This window comes from Nelusetta ayraudi, unplaced genomic scaffold (assembly GCF_046127955.1).
Source record: "Nelusetta ayraudi isolate G7.1 ecotype Tasmania unplaced genomic scaffold, CSIRO-AGI_Nayr_v1 ptg000010l, whole genome shotgun sequence".
Lineage (NCBI taxonomy): Eukaryota > Metazoa > Chordata > Actinopteri > Tetraodontiformes > Monacanthidae > Nelusetta > Nelusetta ayraudi.
Window position 1 is genome coordinate 1,284,797 of NW_027466060.1, and position 20,098 is coordinate 1,304,894.

Here is a 20,098-nt window from a genome sequence, read left to right on the forward strand (position 1 = left end):
ACCTTCTACGCGGAAGTTTATCACTGCTGGTCTCCATCCAGTCAAACCAAATAAAGATTTTTACAATAGAAAAAAAGAATAAGAAGAATATGATTGTTATCACCCAAAGAAAAAATGTCTCTCATAAGGTTTTTCAAAGATGATGCCAGAGTGCTTTTCTGTCCATTCCAGTGTGTTTATGCTTTGGAGTTTCCTTTTTTTTTTTTTTTTTTTTAAATATCATGTGCCAAAACCATTTTGTTTAACCTTGTCAGCCCCAAATTGGTAGACCGAGCTTTGTCGAGTGTTTTTTTTTTTTTTTTTTTTTGGAATTCAGTTTCAAGAAGATGAAGAAGAAAATCAGCAGGTCGACTTTGAATGAGTCCTGGTGAAAGTGTTCCGGGACTCCCCTCTAGTTGGAGCAGGTGTTGATGTTCTTGCCGTCGGCGGCGTCCTCCACCAGCGCCACGTGGTAGTCGGTGGACAGGGTGAGGTGGGACACGCAGCCCACCAGGCCTCCAACATACTGCCGGTCCGTGTGCAGGGCGATCTCCTTCATGCCACCTTGAGCGAGACCAGAGAGGACATTGTGTGAGAGAAAGTGGCTCGTTCTATCCACAGTGGCCCGCTGGGTTCTGGGTGAAGGAGACCCACACGCACCGACATATAAGGGTCCGTTCATGTTGAGTTGTCTCATCTTTCCTGGCGACCTCCCTGTTTTCGCCCCGTAGTCGTCCACCGTCAGCTTCCCCGACTGGCCGTCCCTGCAGGGAGAGGCAGGCGACCATCGACACCTCAGTCCAACCGTGCCGGGGAGCTACTGAGCAGGACCTCAACTGTACAGTCTTCCTGTAACGTATGTAGTATCTGAAACTACTGCTGCCTTCCTATGCATGTGACACCATTTGATATATGGCAGGATGTGAACTCGCAAGCTGCCTACCTCCCAAAAAGGTGACTTATTGTTCATGTATGGGTTTGTTACTATCACTGTTATCAGATTAGACCAGATGGCCATTAGGGGTGCAACTATGGAATGCATACATTCCCCATATCCTGGATCTTCCTCCTCTTCTTGTTGGGAGGTATAAAAGGGGATGCGGACAAAGCATCATGGGAGTTGCTCACATCTGGCCCAGAGACCTCCCCGGGCTTTTCCATGGTGCCTGTCTGACTCTTGACTTCTTTGACATAAACCAGTTTTTATCCAACTAAGTCTGTGTCAGTGAAGACTCCTTCGACATCTACATCACCTGAATCCACCAGAAGAATTCACCACACGTACCTCACAGCTTTGACTCGGTGCCACTTGCCGTCAGTGAAGGTCCCGTTGACAGCGATGTTAGCCGTGCCGCTGCCGAGGTTGTAGCTGGGGGCGACGGGGAAACAAAAAACACACTGCGCTCAATCGGTCGAACAAGCCGCACTGAGTTCACAAGCGCGCGGGTACGATTCACGATTCACGATTCACGATTCACGCCACTTCTGTGAATAAATCCCGGGACATTTCAAGTCGCACTGACGTCATAGGCTTAGCGTTGTCAACTTTCCATTCAGAAAAATATAAAGGACGCCTGCTTGCAGTGCTCAGGGCCATGACCGTGGCGTAGATTACGAGTTTGCGTCGAAAATTAAACGAATGTTTAAAAAAAAAAAACAACTCAGAAATGCGAGAAGACGAACCCCCGTCTCGTATCGACTCAAAACCCGACGCACCGTTTCATTGTCAAATACGGGCCAGTTGTGTATCTTAAGGGACGGTTGGCAACTCGAGTCAGCGGGCTTCACCTGAAGAGAAGTGCGCTCTCCTGCAGCCCCAGAGACATGAAGTCACTGTTGGGCCTCAGTGGGCTGCCTCCTCTCCAAAGCAGCAGGCCGTCGGTGGCCGTGCTCTTGAAACGCATGAACAGATTGGTCCTGGAACCAGATATCCTGGAGATGAGAAGAGTCGTCATGTCGTGATGATGTTTTTAAAGAGGAAGACACGACGATTAATGAAAAGAAAGTGGTTAAATAAAAAAAACGCAACCTTTTCAGGATGTCCCTGTTGTCGTACGTCAGATAGCTGCGGCCAATGAACTGTGGAATCTCGATGGCTTCAGTCACGGCTGGAAGGCGGGAAAATAAGTGTTTTACTTTGTACCGTCAGCAGGTGGCAGCACTAACACACAACTCGGAATTGGCAGCAATAAAATGAGAGATTATTGAATGGAAAGACCTACATACTATTATCATTATTATGTTTTTTTTTTTAAATACAGAGATTAGTAATATTTTTCATTTTTAGAATTAAACTTACTGTTCAAACAGTAGTTCCCACACTCTGCTCATTGAAAGCATTAAAAACAAAGAAGGCACAGGCAGGCTTATCGGATTAGGTCATGTTATTTGATATTCCATGATGATTTGAAATTGACATGACACATGCACAATCATCTCAACACACACTCAGAGCTACATACCACACAAAAACAAAGGCGTTATTTAAACGTTTGAAATATAAAATAATATAGGAGCAAAAAAAAAAAATGTAAGAAGGTTTCACTTAATCGGAAGCATTTAAACGTGTTTTTTCTCTAAGCAAAATATACACATAAACGTGCAGCTGACCTTTCTGGCAGTGCCTGCCGTCGTACCCTAGGGGGCAGTCACACTCGTAACTGTCCCACTTCGGTCTGCAGGTGCCACCATTGGCACAGGGACTCTCCACACACGGGTGAGCAGAGTTGGCCACATTGACTCCGCCAGCTGAGCCGGTGGTTATTGGAATGGTGCGGTCATTCAGCACCAGCTGAAAGTACGAGACACACACAAAGCAGAAAAATACATTGATTACATTGATACATTTGATTGTCACACAGAAAAAAACAATTTAAAATAATGTTTTTCCTCCAGATAACTACATTTTCCAAGAAGAGGTTGGCTGTGCGTGCGTGCGTGCGTGGGTTTGAGAGTGAATGTGTGTGTTTGAACACCTTCTGAATAATTCCAGTGAAGGGCTTTTTCACACCCGCCATCGTCTTAGTTTTTCCATAATCCGGCACTCCACCGACATAAAGAGGCGAACTGCAGTTGATCTGTGTGAAAGCTCCCTGAAATGTCACAAACAAAATAAGAGAGTAAAAAAAAATAAATGAATGAAATAATAAATGACAGCGTTCATTTACTATGATGGCTATTTAGGCCAACCAACAAAAAATGTCACCTTCCCATTGAAGGTATAAAAACACTAAAACGCAGTCGTACCTCAGCGATCCCCTCGATTGGCCTCTGGGTGTCCACCTGAAGAATGCCACTCTTTGCCGTGCGGGACACTCTCAGCTCATGCCACGAGTCCAGGCTGATCTGCTCTTCACTCCTGCAGCAAGAATCAATCAGTTAAGGGTATATCTTCACAGTTCACCATAGGCACCCAATGAGGAAAAATTGCTTTTCAATAAAATAAAATAAAAACAACAACACAAAACATGATAAAAGGGGAAAAGACAAAGACAAAATGTACCTTTATATTTTAATTTATTTATCTATTCATTTATTTTTATGATTAATTTTGGCACTCCTGTGATTCCATACTTCACAACCTCAACGCTATCTTTAATTATCAAGAACTATGATAAGTAAGGGGTGGGGCAAGGCCACCGCAGCAGCAAAGAGAAGAGGCGTCAACATCGGTCAACATCAACGTAAGGAGCACGACAGTGATTGAATCTCCAATGATTAATTAAATAACAAAGAACAGAAACTAGTAGGCAGTACACTCCAACTGTCATTCGTGATGATGTATTTTCACAACCTTATCGTTGCTCCTCCGGAGCCGCAGTCGAATCTGAACTCCACGTATCTGTCCACCAGGTTGATGGCCAGAAAGTCCCCGCTGGCCGAGTCGTCGCTGTAGAGCAGCGTCCCGTCAGGCGTGGACGGGCGGAATGTCACCTCAAACTCAATGAAGGACAAGTAACTGCGAGAGGACTGCGGCCAGGGGATGACGGCGTAAGAAAACACCGTCTCGTTGAAGAGCGGCGAGGACAGTGAGAAATCTGCAGAGGAGAGTCAGTCACAGTCAGAGCCGGCTGCAAATGTATTCTTAACATTTATCAGGAACATGCAGTTTCTTCCACTGTATTTGTAAATAGAGTTTAAAAATAGAAATCCTCATTCTATTCTGTTTTCAGAGCTGGACTCAACTCTCTTGTTGTTTTCAAGTGGTCAGTGAGAAGAGGCTGCAAGAGATAGAATCCACTCACTCTCCTCGCACAGAGTTCCCCTGAAGCCCAGTGGACACAGGCAGATGTAACCGTCGGCACGGTTGGCAAAGCACACGCCGCCGTTGGAGCAGCTGACCTGGTCGCACACGCTGTAGCTGCACTCACCTGGCACAGAGAGGCAGGGAGAAAAAAAATCATGTCAAAAAATGAGGTTTCATTTTATTTTTTTAAACACTTTATTCTCTATTAATTAAAAAGAAAATAGTTATTGTTAAGCTGTGTAATAAATCATTAAAAAATAATGGATTATTAGATTAAGCATTTATACTTGTATGATTTATGTGAAACTAGTGACTTGGATTTTTTTTTTTTTCCTTGTGTTTGTCTTTTTACGCTGATGGTGGCTGCTGCCAGCTGCTGCCAGCTGAATTCAAATAGAAAAAAATAATAAAAGTTATTTCTCTGGCCTGTTTATGAAGCAGTCACAGTTAAGAAAATGTCTGCAAAGCACTCTCAACTACACACACACACACACACACACACACACACACACACACACACACACACACACACACACACACATACTGGTTTATACGCATTAACCAAACACTTTTTCCAAACCTGCCTGGTGGTGGTTTACATGGGCTACCCTTTCCATATGTAACAGGTTAAAGAAAGACTTACTTTATAGTGTTGAAATTCCTGCTAAAGTATGCATAGTCTGTCATTTCGGCGTATTCACTGTAATCAGTGGTTAGCTGGCGCCATCTTCTGGTAACCGACAAGTCTCCAAATATAACCGGAAACCAGGCTCTGTTAGCACTCATGCTAATGACGTCAGTTCCAGTGGAGGTGCTAACAACATATTTGTGAGTCTAGAACTACTCATTGCAGCTACTCCAGTAAAGAACCACATCATCAAACTAGTGCCTGGGTGTGTGTCACTGGTGGGCCGGGTACACAGCGGTCACACTTTAGTCTATGGGGGTATGATTGTAAAAAAGAAAATGCAAAAAATCTGAAAGAACTAAGGTCACTTTAACTTTCAGATGTCTATTTGAAACAAAAAAGAAAAATACAAGAGTGTTGCTGCAAACTACCGCTGAAATGCAGCGGAGGCAGCAGCAGCAGGACCCAGACGATACAAACTAAACCCCACCCACTGCACTCTCACCTATGTCGGCTCCGCTCAGAGCTTTGCCCAGCGGCCACGGCCTGACGTCCGTAGCCTTGCTGTTGATGGTCAGACTCTGAATACAGCCCATGAAACCGCGATTCGTTCCAGTAGCCCTGACCAACCAATAGGCGCTGGGGGATCCGCCCACGTACAGTGGAGATCGGAATGTGATCTTGCTGTACTGGCCCTGAAGGAAAACCACAGCCACACATTGAGAGCCACACATAAAATACCGCGATTGACAAATCTGCGATTATATTTGTGTACGTTATACTTTGTGTATCTAAACAAAGTGCGAGAGAAAAGAAAAGAAAAAAACACACACAAGCACACGCACACAAAAGATAGCAACAAGGCTGGCTGGCTACAGCGCTTCTACGTCCGGTGTGAACCCGGTGTAAGCCTTTTTGTCCCTTATACTAACCCGTAGTCGGCCCCTCTGGCCGATTTCTGGTAAAAAAAAACACTTTACTTTATTGGGTTAACTTAAAACTGCCTCGAAATGCAAAATAACAGAATTTTACACATGCAATTCAAACCGCGATTAATCGCAGTTAACTATGAAGAGTCTGTGATTAATCGCAATTTTAAAAAAAGAGTTGATTGACAGCCCTAATTCTATTATATTGTGTTCTATTCTATTCTATTTTATTCTATCACCTGTGAGCGTCCTGATATGGGAGTGTCATTGTCCATCCGCAGCCAGCCGCTCATTCCGTCCCTGAAGACGGTGACCGTGTGCCACTGACCAACCACAATTCGGCTGTCACTGATGATCTGCGCCGCTCCCGTCCCGCAGTTAAACCTGAGGGACAGGAATGCACGGACCAGTGAGATGGGAAGGGGGAATAATGTCATGGATAAAATAAATAAATCACTTCAACGCCCCAAAGTTATCTTTAAATGTAAAAACTAATTATCCTAAAGTGTAAATCATTGTGGCTACACCCACTCTATCACGAACGGAACAAAATAGCTGTCTGTGAAATGAAATTCCCCCCTGGATTTTAAACGTTCCTAATTTAAATTCATTAGATATCGTGTCCTTGGATTTTTCCACCATTATTCTAAAGTCGGTTTTCTTCAGAGGTGAGAAGTAACGAAATACAAATACCTTGTTACTGTACTTAAGTTTTTTTTTTTGTTTTTTTTAACGTATTTGTACCTTGAGTACTTTTTTAGTGTGTTGTTTTTTTTTTATTGTGTTATTAAAAGTGTAAACATCTAATAATGGCTCACTGGTCAGCATTGAAAGTAGCAAAGCTGTTAAAATGATCCAGATGCCCATCAAGACCTCTGGCCAGTTCAGTTCAATCTCTTTTCAAATTAAATGAACTTTTTTTTACTTCAGTACATTTCAGATTTCAGATCCTGCACTTTCTTACTTTTACTTGACACAAGTATCTGAACTTTTATTGAAGGACAGAATGTGAATAGTTTTGCCGCCTCTGGGTTACTGTACCTGTAGTGCAGCTTGCCTCGCACCAAAGCCAAAGACGTGAAGTCTCCCCGGCCGTGCTCGTTCTCCCCACAATACAGCAGCAGGCCGTCCTCAGAGTCAGCCTGCGGTACAGAGAACCTTTTTAGGATTTATTTACCCTTTTAAAAAAAAAAAAAAAGAAAAAAAAAGAACACCCTCAGAGCCAACACAGTGTTTTACCTTGAACTCCACGGTGATCTGAAACGTCTGGTAGGAGTTCTTCAAAGGCTCAAAGCTCATGTGAGAGTAACCGTAGAACCTGGGGAAGTTGACCTGTATGACTGGAGAGATGATGACGGATGAAATGACGGTCAAGGAACTTTTACTTTGACTTGAATGTGTGCAGGGCATTTCTCCAGAGTTGAGGAGTAACAAGCTACATGAAACATTGTTACGTCATTTAATTACAACATAAAGATCATTTTAATCAGTAACATTATTGCAAAAAATGTTACCTGTGGAATTATTCATGATTACAATTTTAATTACATCTGATAAATTTTTAACAAAAAAAAAAGGTTGGATTTTATGTTTAATCATTTTATTTTTGTTGCTTTACATGGTTTTCTCGTGCACTGGCTTGGCATGAGCACCGTCCTTTTCTGTTTCCCTCCACAAATGAAAGTTTGTGACAATTCTGCTGCTTCTGATTGGCTCTTCCGTCTAATTTGGAATTGCAGCGCCCCCTACCACTCGCCTGCCAGCTGAATTGTGTCTCTCTGTTTTGAGTGCTGCTGGAAGCTCAACAGTCATATCTAAACAGTTGAGAACATTAATTAAAAACGTAGAAAAGTAATCAAACTGTAATTAGTTACACTACTTTGACAAAAGTAACTGAAATAATGACACTACTTTTGCATTTTCAACAGGGTAACTTGTAATTGTAAGCTGCTGTGCAAGGAAACCCTCCCAACACTGCATCTCTCTCACCGTCGGAGCAGGTGTCGCCGCTGCGTCCCAGGTTGCAGTGGCAGCGCGAGCCGCCGCCGCCGTCGTAGTCGCTGAGGCAGAAGCTGTCGGGCGGACACACGGTGTCGTCGCAGGTCAGCTCGTACACGCGGGGCACGTCGCCTTTCCAGGGGGACATGGTTGGTGGGGTGGTCGTGGTGGCGGCGACGGTCACTCTAGCCGGGCAGATAAAACAAGACAAATAAAAACTTTTCATTTCAGCATTATTGAATTATAATTTCGCAGAGTTTGCTATACCTAATTGAATTTTACACAAGTGGATTTTGCTTTCTATCCCCGCCGATTAAAGCAGCTAAGAGTAAATGAAGTAGCCCAGCCTCACTGCACTTCTTCCAGATGATGATTAATGTGACTTCTCTAATGGACGTGACATTTCATTGTTCTATTCTGCGTGTGTAAGAGTTGAGCTGTACGCAGGGCATGAAAGCAGAAAATAGTGGCTTTAGCGGAAGCAAACCCCAAGGAAATGCAATTGAAATTACTTCAGAACCACAAAGAAACAATCAGCAAGTTGCATGAATCTTTCAGTTTCATCCCAACCGCCTTTTCATCTTCATCACACTCACCTCACAGTGGCAGGTGGCGCAATCGTAGTGGTGGTGGGCTCGGTGGTGCTGAGGAAAACCAGATTGGTAAACTCTGGGAAGACGGATGAGGTGGTGGTTGACACCGGAGTGGCGGTGATGTTCGGAGGAGCGACTGTGTTCATACGGTAAACCACATTCTGGCCGGGCGACGGGCCAGAGCGCGAGCGCAGCTGCGACTTCCTGTTGTCCTGGCCGACACCAGGGAACGGCTTCAACTGGAGTGGGGAGGGGGGGGGGGTACAAACCACCACCAGCGACAGTGAGCGTGGAGGCATGGATACGGAACTTGGCGTAGCGTTCACATGTGAGCGGAATGCATTAGAATGATGAAATGTCCGGCTGCGGCTGCCACAGACCCACCTCTTCAATAAAAATGTCATAGTCGGAGTCGTCGATGTCAAAGCCGTCCTCGTCTCTGATCCTGGAATCTGTGATGTAGCGCCCGTAATCGCCGCTGCCGGCCTCCGACGCGGCTGTTCAAAGTGTCAATAAACGGTTTTAGGCTCAGACAGTTTTAAGCTGCGGCGATGACTTAAAAGATATGAGTTGAATGATTTAAGATGTCATGGAATTAAATGTTCAAATGCTGATAAAAATTCATGAAAAGAAAGTGGTGGAGGGAGCGGACAGACACGCGCCTAGCAAGGACTGCAAATAGAATTTAACATTAACATTCTTGAGAGCGAGGGAACAAAATGGAGCAGGACTTTTTTTTGTTCATGCAATACTGTTCGGAGTGGACGAGTCCCTCAGGACTCTGAAATGGAATTAATGAGCACTTGACAGAATCCTCACACACTTCCAGACTTGCAAAAGTTGAGAATGAAGGAAGGAAACAACAGCAACGTGCGTGTGAGGTGCACAGACAATTTTTCGACGACGGCTGTCTTCACTTGATGATGATGATGATGATGACGATGACGATGGTGATGGCGGGATAATTTAGGACAGTGTGAACAGCCACTGGCTTCTCTACCTGTTAGCCTGTAGCCAGGCTGCAGCGGCATGTACCGAAATGTTTCTCCTCGATACACAACGGCAGGTTATAGTGAGAAGAAGCAGAGGCATTTAAAAAAAAAAACAAATTCATTGTAAGTGTATAGAGTGAATTTAGGCAAAAGACAATGAGTGTGTTCAGTGCCATCTGTCTATCCATCCATCCATCCATCTATCTATCCATCTATCTATCTATCTGTCTGTCTCTGTCTGTCTGTCTGTCTGTCCGTCTGTCTGTACTATCTATCTATCTATCTATCTGTCTGTCTGTCTGTCCGTCTGTCTGTCTGTACTATCTATCTATCTATCTATCTGTCTGTCTGTCTGTCTGTCTGTCCGTCTGTCTGTCTGTACTATCTATCTATCCATCCATCTATCTGTCTGTCTGTCTGTCTGTCTGTCTGTCCGTCTGTCTGTCCGTCTGTCTGTCCGTCTGTCTGTCTGTACTATCTATCTATCCATCCATCTATCTATCTATCTATCTATCTATCTATCTATCTATCTATCTATCTGTCTGTCTGTCTGTCTGTCTGTCCGTCTGTCTGTACTATCTATCTATCTATCTATCTATCTATCTATCTATCTATCTGTCTGTCTGTCTGTCTGTCTGTCTGTCTGTATTATCTATCTATCTATCTGTCTGTCTGTCTGTCTGTCTGTCTGTCTGTATTATCTATCTATCTATCTATCTATCTATCTATCTATCTATCTATCCATCCATCTATCTATCTATCTATCTATCTATCTATCTATCTATCCTACCTAACCTTTTAATGCCCTTTCCCAGACAAATATGTGAAATATATCCCATAGATATGAGAAATAATTCAGTGGGTGTTTAAAATAAAGAGAGGAATATATAAACACACACACACACACACACACCTGCAGTACATAAATGTTTGAGCTTTCAGATGTGGTAATAAGCCTGACAGGACGTCAAGATTTAAGGAGTTAATCAGTGCTGCAAAATGACATTGGATCTGAGTGATGCTCCACAGGGATGGGAGTTGGGGCTTGTGGCGTTCCAAAAAGAAAAAAAAATCCCTTGTTAAACTAATCTTCTGTTGTGTAACACTCCCCCACTCCTCGCCCCCAACCCCCGTCCCTCCTCCCTCTCGTCCTGTCCAGTCTCCAATTACGAAAAACACGCACACGTAGAATCAGAGAATCAGAGAAGAGCAACAACAAAACCATGTTGGTCATCTGACCCCCCCCTCCCCACACACACAACAACCCCGTCCCCACTTCCAAATCACAGTTAGCTCAAGCGGTGCTGCATTGTGTGTCTGCGTGTGCGTCCCTGAGGGGTGTGGACGGGCAGGGAAGGGGTCTGGCAACCCGTCCATAATCCTGTCTGATGAGACTCTGGCGTAACCCGCTTTTATCCCCCTCGCTAAGAAACCAACCGCGCCTCCCCACCCGTCTGTCCTCTCCGACGTCTGCCCTTTTTTTTTTTTTTTCCCCCCCATCTCGCTCCAACTTTCATTGACATTATGTCTCTCTCACATTATCCCGCTCTGCCTCTCTGTCGCCCTGATCCTCCGTCTCGCTGCCTCCGGGGGCAGCCCAGCGGGACTTCAATCGGGCCAATTTGCAAAAGCTTTGACAGCTAACATCGCGTGCAAAGCGCAGCCAGACCGCCCGTCCGTCCGTCCGTCCGTCCGTCCGCTGGAGTCGCTGGCGTCGTCTGCGGGTCAGTGGGACACTGCCGAGGGGTTGTGTGATTGAGACTGAATTGCAGTTTGACTCTAATGGTCGCGTGTAATCACCGGGCCGAAGCCTGACACACACTGTAAGCACCTGAGATGCTGACGGTCCCCCGGTCCAGCCAGATAAAGCTCACTCTGTCGGCCTGGTGCCCCTCCCCCAACCGACCGGCCGCATCGCAAGTAATAAAGTAAATGACTGTTTTGCTTTGTGCCTGTACAGTAGGCCAGGCGAGGGCAAACTGCGGCCCGGGGGCCATATGCAGCCCGTTAAGCTTTCTAATTCGGCCCGTCGCACTTGAAGAAATCATATTAACAGTGGATAAATCATTAAATAGATGTATTTCATCCACTTTCTTCTGTAGGGTCACGGCACAAAAACACACTGACACACTGTCTGCCTCGCTCCGGGTCGTTAGCCAACGCTGGAGGTCACCAGAAAAGAAGAGGATTGGATCGCTTTGATTAGATTGATAACGTCGAAGGGGGTTTTGCTCCGAATTGCCGTCACATGACGTCTGACTTACTGAGGGTGCGCACGGGGCTGTTGATGGGGCTGGGTGGGCTCGCGCCGTGCACGTTGACCGCCCGGATCACAAACTGGTACTCGGTCTCCGGTAACAATCCCTTCAGCACCATGGAGTTTGTCTCGATGGGCTCGCGGATGTACGTCCACTCTGTGTCCATCTCTGGCCTGCGAGGAGGAACAGCTTGACATTTTGCAGAACATTGCGATGGAATATTCATGTGAGGGGTGAGGTTTTTGTTTTTGTGTTTTTTAGGCTCGTTCATGTCCCTAAAAAAGGGCCCTCCGTGTGACTGTGCAGAGTTCAGTTTTGATTGAGTGCAGACAGGAGGGAAACTAATTAATATCATACTATCTATACTCTAAGAATTATCATTAATAATTATTACACACTTTGTTTGACCTTTATCAAACTCCATGGCCAGAGTCACAGATTCATGACTTCTATTCAATCCGCAGCTCCCATCTGGAGAAGACATATTTGTGGGCTGAGTGTGATTGCCTGGGGTCACAACAATCTGTTGAGCGGGGTTGTCCTGTCCGACACGCAATGCCTCTCCTCTGAGATAGATTTGCCTCTGAGACGGTTCTTTTTGCTGAAAAATGCCCCCCCCCCACATGCGTCAACAGAGACTGACTCATGCCTGCTTTCTTACAGGAAGTGACAGCTCCTCTGCCTCCGTCTCTGTGTGTCTCTCACACAGCCTTGAGGCTGCACATGTAAGCGTTACCAATAACCTTTAAATCCTAACTTTTCTTCCCTTTAATACCATCAGAAAAGCGCTTTTATTTTAAGCACGTATTATTGGAAACTATTACAGTGAGCGTTCTGAGTTGTTTGTGTGACAAATCAAAAGAGAACATAAGGCTTTTTTTAAATTACTCATCATCTCTCCAGACATCATCGCACAAAGCCCTGGCATGTGAAAATGAGTCTTTCTGTGTGGGCGCGTGCATCTTGTGGGTATAATTTGTTTTGTTTGTGTCTAGCATGTGTCGAGGCAAAAAAAAGGTGACGATGACCAGACCCTAACGAAGCCTCACGAGATTGACTATAAAAGAGAGCTGTGTCAGATTTTTACCAAACAGCCACACACTTGTTTTAACATCTTTACTCTCTGCTACGGCTAAAGGCTAAATGTCTTTGTTTGATCCCACTGCTGACAAGTTTGAAAGCTTCACGGCATTAGAGACTCAATCTGTCTCATTTATGTTTAAGACGGCGGAGATTATGGGAATGGCCACACTGCTGGGTTAAAAACCACAGAGGAAGAAATGACTAAATACCAGTTGAATGAACAGGGCACAATGGCTCAATAAAAATTAGAACGGGTGGCTGGTGTAGTCGCAGCTTTTAGCAGCACAAAATATCATCTGGCAGAGTTTTGACACGGCAGGCAGTCATGACAAACACGGCAGGGGTTTCGGAGAAGGATGGAGCGGTAAAGCCAACTCGCGGCTGGTCAGCTGACCAGGACTGACCTGATGTAAGCCACCAGGAAGTGAAGCACGGGCGCGCTGCCCTCGCTCTCTCCTTGCTGCCACGACAGGGCCAGCTCGGTGTCAGACACAGCCATGACGGCGGGCTGCATGGGAGGCGACGGTGGCATGCACTGATCTGAGATGGCAGACAACAACCTCAGTGAGTAAAATGATCAAACTGAAGTGACGATTAGAGAGCCGGCCCATTGAAAAAAACGCCTTTCTACTCACATACTCTTACCATGTGAGGCGGTGCTGACGTCTCTGGGCACGCTCGGCCTGCCCTCCCCTGCCCAGCCGTATGCTCCGACACTGACTCTGTACTTGGAGTTCACCTTCAGGTTGCCCACATGCACATCCTGGAAAACGCCACGGGGATGAAAGGAAGGGCGATAAAAGAGAAATACGCCTCAGTATTTTCTCTCTGCATGAAAGTTTGACGTGAATAATATCCATACAAAAGACATCCGCTATAATGTGAGGGTGCTTCTGCTCTCAGCTCAGCGATGATACTCACAAAGCTGGCTTGTCCGTCGAATTGGCCCTTTGTGAGAATGAGAAATGAGAAAGAATAAGAAATGAGTCTCAGGGGAAAATTATTCACATTTACATTTACTTTAAGTTTCAAATCATTTTATTTGAATGTATTGGACTTCTGCAATTGTACAAACACCCTGAAATAAAAAAAAATAAAATAAAATAAAATAAATAAGCAAATCTATTATTTGTTTACAACTAAGTTCTGCTGTTTGGCTGGTGAAGGATTCTTTCTAATAGCCTGTGCAGGCGGCGCACGAATCCTGTTGGAATTAATTCATTCATAATTCATCTGGTGTCATCGTGGAATTTGTTGCCAACAAGACGAAGGCTGAGCGGCCAGGCTTTATGCTTAATTTATTAACTTGTTTATCTTTTTTTGATCACAATGCTGGATTCAAAATTGTTTTTTTGTCCTGAATACAAACACAGAGGCTCTGCACGCGGCGAGGAGTACGACAAATGGATGAAAGTGAGGCTGTGGTCGTCACGTAAGTGGTCGAACGCTGTTTTTTTTTTTTTGCTGCAGCAGCACTGTCTCAAAGAGGCCGGCCATAAAGCTGCATGTCGCTGCTCCACTCACAGTTGTCAGCATGTCCAAGCTGAGCGGCACCTCCAATAAAGATGCGGCGCCCGACGGGCGGCCGTTTCTCACCTCCGTGTAGAAGACCTGAAGATTACAGAGACGCACAGAATGACAAACATACACAGGGACGTGGTTGACTCGCGTAAAACTGTCAATCTCTCCCCTGACTGGTATTTGTTACCATGTGAATCCTGTAACAGTGATGTTAACGTTACGTAATAAGTTAAGGATATTCAGGGGGGGGCGGGGGGGGGGCACAGAATCAGAAATAAAGCGGCTGACTGGACAAATGAACACACATGTTCAGTTAGTAGTGGGCAATCTAGGTAGCTGCGTAATCCTCTTAGTGAAGACATATGGCCCAAGGAAGAACACGCACACGTACGCGCGCGCACACACACACACACACACGCACGCACACACACACACTGCAACACATTCTGTTAATGACCGACTATAAACAAACTCACAATAAGATGGATGTAGATAAAAGTACAGAGGGCAAAGAATTAGAATTAGAACTCATCAATATGTGGAAATGTACCAAAGACTGAAAAAAGAATATATAGGATAAACCTCTGTTGAGTTTATTGTTTAGTTCACTTTCTGTGCCACAAGGCTGGAGCACAAGCACAACATTACACATCACTGCACATTTATTTTCTTGCAGGACACACAAAAAAGGGAGAAAGAGAGAGAGAGTCAGTGCAGAGTCACTTTTGGTACATTAGACTCTAATTCATGACCTCCACTGTCAGAGCTGGTCAAAATTTCAAACATATTAGTCCAATCTGGAAGTTCCACACTGCAGGACAACAAACATGATGGACACTTTAAAAGCCGTTGCAAAAAGACAAAAATAGGAGAAGGAAAAGAAACTGGGCAAGTGTGGAGGAAAAACACGGGAAATCTAATATAAAACATATCTGTGTGTCAAATTGAAAACCTTTCTGTGAGTCATAAGAGATGCTTCTTGAGAGGAGTGTGTTGCTGTGTGTAGACTCTTTCTTTCAGCTTTAGGTTTGGCCTCGTATGGATCAGATTTAGTCGTTTGGGAGGGAAGCAAAGACGCCACTAGAGAGAGCGTATGTAGCAGGGTTTTTTTCTGCACAAATTAGACCAAATAATGTATCTCTCTAATGGTTTGCTTGTCTTGTAAAAAAAAAAAAAAGAAAAAAAAAGAGGAAGAAATAAAAGAAAAATGGACCACCTTGTATCCAGTGATGGTGCTCACGTGTCGCCGGGGCATCTTCCATCGCACGCTGAAGGCCGTGCAGTTTATGGTCTCCAGCTGGATGTCCAACGGCGGACTGAGCCGATCTGAGGGCGCCACAACAAAAAAGGAGGAACGGAATCTGTGAACAAATTTAACAAACGCAACTGCAGAAATGCAACCACACCGTGGCGTCGTCTTCATACCGTCTAGGCTGTACGTACTGTAGGGTCCAAGAGGTTGTGGGTCTAGTTAAAACACACAGTCTGTGGGATTCATTGTTTTACTTCTAGTTGTCATTTTAAGGACCGAGTAGCGAAAACAGAGATTTGGTTTTGGGAGCTGCTGTCATCAAAAGTGCTGGCAAGAAGAGACAAGGGGAGGAAATGTGAATACGCGGGGACGGAAAGTGCTCAGGGTGATGAAATATCAAAACAAGAAGGCAGGGCGGGCGCAGGAATGGATGGTGAGGAGGTGATGAAAGATGTCTTAATCAAAGAAAAGATGAATAAATAAATAAATAATTGACTCAGAACCAGCAGGAATTGAAAAAAAAAAAAAAAAACAGTTAGAAATGATAAATAAAAGATTGCGCTGCCGTTTTTGTTCTTTTTCCCACAGGATGCTGTCCATTGTGCACTTCGAGATTTGACCGCAGATATAAAGTTCGTTATAAATAAAATCTATTATTTAATATTATCATTGAAGAATAGAAAAGCCAAGTTAAACACAGAAGACCTTTTAAAGCAGACTTACATCTCAGAGCTTTTTAAATGAGCGCTACCAGCCTGCCTGCCCAGCAAAAATAAATTACACATTGGATTTCACTTCAGTCTGTATTTGTATTTAACGCTGGAAGGCATAATGGCCGTCTCTGAGTTTAAATGTTGTAATTCTCATGGTTGAAGTTGCACCACCCCGGGTGCTTCAATGGCCCTTCACAAGATTGCGATCAGCCTTCGAGTGTCCATCTGTGACCTGAAAAAACCCTTAATGGGCCTCTTATTGAAGAAAGACAGGGATCATGAACATGCCTGATGACCTGTTGGATATGCGCTATCGGCCTTTCAATGGGAAAGCGTGACCCTCAGCCTCAAAATAACATTTACTGAAAGCGTCGAGAACTGTGCTGGCCGTGTCATCGCAAAAGCTCATTTGAGACACTTCACACCTCGGCTAGCTTCGAACTCTGGTGTGATGTGTACGCACAACGAAATAAAACTCTCACTGTATATTGAAGGTGGACCTTGGAGCGAGTTTGATTTGATGCATTGTCATTATGCTGGGAAATGGGCTAAAAGTAGGGATGTTAACAATTAATCAACTATTGATTAATTGTCAGTTAAGAATTTAATCGATGAAATTTAATTGGGCTCAATTATATGAACATTTTTTGATATGGGTAGTTAATATCATTATAACAGTAGATTATTGATATAACTGTAGATACTGTGATGGTCATAATATACCCAATAGAAGTTACTTTCAAACAACTTTTAAAAAAATAAAAATAAAAATAAAAGTTGAAATGTGACCCACTAGAAGTCAGCTTAAAGTCATTCAAAATGGGTCACATTGGAACCTCAACATTATTTAAGGGTTAATGTGTTCCTTATACATGGCTAATCGATCGATGAGGTCAATCAACTAACGATTAATGAATTAATCGATTATTTGCATCCCCAGCTAAAAGCCTCTTAAAGTTGTATGAAAAAGACAATCAACAGCCAAGCATGACCAAAATCTGCAGGGATACGCCGACTGGGATCAAAAAGACCAAGTGTAATCTCACAGCAACGTCCTCACTGCCGTTTCCACTTATTTCCCCCTCCCCGCCTCACGGCGTTGCCCTCAAGTCAACCGTCATCCACTTCCTGTTTTCAATCCATTCTTCTCCTCGAAAGCCTCCGCAGCTTCCTCAAAACCTTCTACCTTCACCTCCACTCGAGCGAATAATTCAATATGTCAGCTGAAGCTCCTGATCCTCCGTATCTCCCTGGGGGCGTGGCTCAGTGAACCGAGCCCCCAGAATCGGAGCAGATAGAGCGGAGGCTCATTAAAACCGTCCGTCCTAATGTTGATCATTATGCGGCAGATCACCGTTGACGGTTCCGCACAGGCGCATCCCCAAAAAAAAAAAAAAAAAAAAAAATCCAAGGCCTCAACCCCTTTAAAAATGGCTGTCCTTGACCTAAGTGGCGAGGTGCTCCTTGACCCGCACGCCTCCCGAGCACATGGGAATTGGGAGAATCTCTCTTTAAAAGGCACTCGGGATTCTCTCCGCTGCCAGTCACACGCTCGCCGCCTGCAGAGTGGATGTCCCATGACCGCGAGACAGAGGCCGACGCCAATACCGGAAGAGGTCTTGACGATACACTTGCGGCAACGGGTGTGACAGGTGACGGCAGGTTGGAGCGGCCGCCAACGACTGAATACTGATCCGGTTTCCAGCTCCGATAATTCTCCAACCAAAGGTTTCCCAAAGTCCCGACAAGTTTCACGGGTTCACGTTCAACTGAGCATCGCCGACGTTTCAGTCTGAATGGATTATCAGTGTCTTGATATCCGCTGCTCGATTATTAACTGAGATAGATAGATAGATAGATATGAGCTCGCCCACCGAATGCAAGTCAAAGTCCACGTTCACGTTTTCTTTAGAAAATGTCCTTTTCGGGCCAGACCACCTGTTCTACATTTCTGTCCCCCGCAGCTCAGCTCCTGAGAGTCAGTCGTGCAGAAATGCTGCTCTTTTGACGACGGGGTCACGATCACCGATCAATCTGTAACGCCATGCTGCACTTCTGCAGGGGCTCGAGAACACCATGAGGACACGGGAGTCACAGACAGACAGAAAGCAGCCAAGTATGTCTGCATTATTATTTTACTTTGAATTGGCAAATAAAATTGATTATGAGAAATAGGCATTGTTTTCACAACCAGAACCCCGAGACAGAAATAAAAGTGAATCCACAGAGTTGTACCAGGTTTCTTTAAATAATTCTGACGTTGAACTAACGCGGTCAGAATCTTGAAGCAAAGACCACCTCAGGAGACACACCGTTCATTCTCAACACTGTTGTTATTTAAAGGTTGACGTATTTCCTCCAGACATTGAGTGCTGTTGACATTCTCCCTTTTTTTTCTCTTCTGAACGTAGCCTCAAGACCTCCCAAACAGACCGAAAACAAAGAACACACAACACATGTCACCAGCAGTCATGCTGACGGTTCCTCAGCCACTCAAGAGTTTCTCTGTGCTGGCGGACCACAGTTAAAGTCCATCGGATACGGCCTGCGGGAGCGCCGGAGTGACTGAGGTAGAAATACACCAGGCAGGAGTCAGAGGAGACTGACAGCCAGAGGAAGAGGAAGTGATGGACAGAGAAGAAAGGCGACAGGGGACTTTACATGGGAGTGGCGGGAGTGTACATAAATCAACATCCAATCAATCATCTGTGCCGGAGAAAGGAGCTGCAGACGGAGTCTGATATGTCTCAGAGGTGCAGAAATATGGCCAAAATGGACTTTAATTTGCAAGGCAGTATAATATGTGCCCCCAGTCTCAACCACAAGCCTTATGATTCTGATTATGTCTGTATTGCGCCTTCTGGAAAACAGGACGTTCCTCATCGGTTCATGGTTAAGAGCAGAAACTTTCACACTAAGAGCTAAGTTGACTTGTTTTGTCTCACATTAACAAAAATAAATAAATAAATAATAAAAATTGAGCAGCTTTAAATGTATCGGTTAAGTTGTGAGCTGAAATACAGATGAAGAAAAAAAAAAAAAACCCTCCTTCCATTATTTTTGCTCCATGCAATAAAAACAAGTGCAGATGCGTTTAATCACACAAATGCGGGAGATAAGCGCGCGCGCTAATCCGCAGCGTTTCTTTTTTATCGATTCTGATCGTTATTGCCATTACACCTGCTCCGATATGAAGGTCAGTGGGTGAACTTACCGGATCTGCGAACGTTTGATCTTCTGGCGCAGATGCAGACGCTGGCTGTGCATATTGCAAAGAGCAGCAAGTACAACAGACTCCTGTCTCTGCATGTAGAGTCCATGTTTTTACCTCTCGTAGTCGGAGTCTCTCGAGGCGGTCAAACGTGCATTTTATCGCGCGTCCAAGCGCTCCTGTAACTACACCCAGCCTACTTCTCTGCTGTCCAAAATAGACTTATGTGTGGTATGTATGTATATTCTCTTTCTTCAAGGCAAAAAACGGGGAAGGTGGGGGGGAAAGTCGTTTGGTCGCCCAAATTTGGGCTGCGTGCGCCATCCGAGTCCAGGCAGGAAGTGAGTGTCCGAGCGGAGCGGCCGGTGTGACACTGATGAGATTACACTCAACACAAGATCAGTGGGCTGGACTGGACGCTCCAAACAGGCGCGCTGGCTGGCTGGCTGGCTGGCGCACGGCGCGTGGAGCCGAGGAGGACCGACCGCGCGCACGCGTCACGCGAAACGACTACGAACGGCGCGATCTCTTTCTGTTTTTTGTTGTTGTGTTGTGTTGTGTTTTTTTTTTATTTATATTTTTTTTTTCCTTCTCTGTTACGCACGGGTCTCGCTTTCGTGTCACGCTCCGGGCGCGCGTCGTTGGGCAGCAGATGAGACGAGGCGCGGGGCGCAGGAGCGCGGGGCCATTTTAGC

The 20,098-nt window shown here is 45.0% G+C and overlaps 1 protein-coding gene across 2 annotated transcripts; it reads right to left on the minus strand.

Moving 5' to 3' along the window:
• Positions 1 to 3: 3 nt before the first annotated feature.
• Positions 4 to 19,921, minus strand: egflam (EGF-like, fibronectin type III and laminin G domains). 2 transcript variants are annotated; one of them, XM_076019564.1, is made up of 25 exons: positions 19,407 to 19,921; positions 15,444 to 15,553; positions 14,231 to 14,317; positions 13,628 to 13,654; positions 13,352 to 13,469; positions 13,111 to 13,246; positions 11,630 to 11,796; positions 8,758 to 8,870; positions 8,377 to 8,612; positions 7,772 to 7,965; positions 7,022 to 7,122; positions 6,824 to 6,924; positions 6,022 to 6,166; positions 5,359 to 5,548; positions 4,224 to 4,349; positions 3,773 to 4,016; positions 3,226 to 3,337; positions 2,955 to 3,071; positions 2,590 to 2,770; positions 2,279 to 2,302; positions 2,009 to 2,087; positions 1,768 to 1,911; positions 1,265 to 1,348; positions 640 to 743; positions 4 to 543 (listed from the first exon to the last, which is right to left on the minus strand). In XM_076019564.1, the coding sequence occupies exons 1-25, from the start codon at positions 19,510 to 19,512 to the stop codon at positions 392 to 394; spliced, it is 3,198 nt and encodes a 1,065-aa protein (XP_075875679.1). In that variant the 5' UTR covers positions 19,513 to 19,921; the 3' UTR covers positions 4 to 391. The 2 variants fall into 2 exon arrangements, with proteins under 2 accessions (XP_075875679.1, XP_075875680.1); XM_076019565.1 differs by lacking the exon at positions 2,279 to 2,302.
• Between the last annotated feature and the right edge of the window lie 177 nt (positions 19,922 to 20,098).

What these genes read in the sequence shown, in the direction of transcription:
- egflam (XM_076019564.1), bottom strand. Translation starts at nt 19,512, where the DNA reads ATGGACTCTACATGCAGAGACAGGAGTCTGTTGTACTTGCTGCTCTTT. An exon ending in CGAGGCAAGCTGCACTACAG is followed by an intron (nt 6,167 to 6,823) that starts GTACAGTAACCC and finishes CCTGTCCCTCAG; the next exon opens with GTTTAACTGCGGGACGGGAG. An exon ending in CAATCGAGGGGATCGCTGAG is followed by an intron (nt 3,072 to 3,225) that starts GTACGACTGCGT and finishes GTGACATTTCAG; the next exon opens with GGAGCTTTCACACAGATCAA.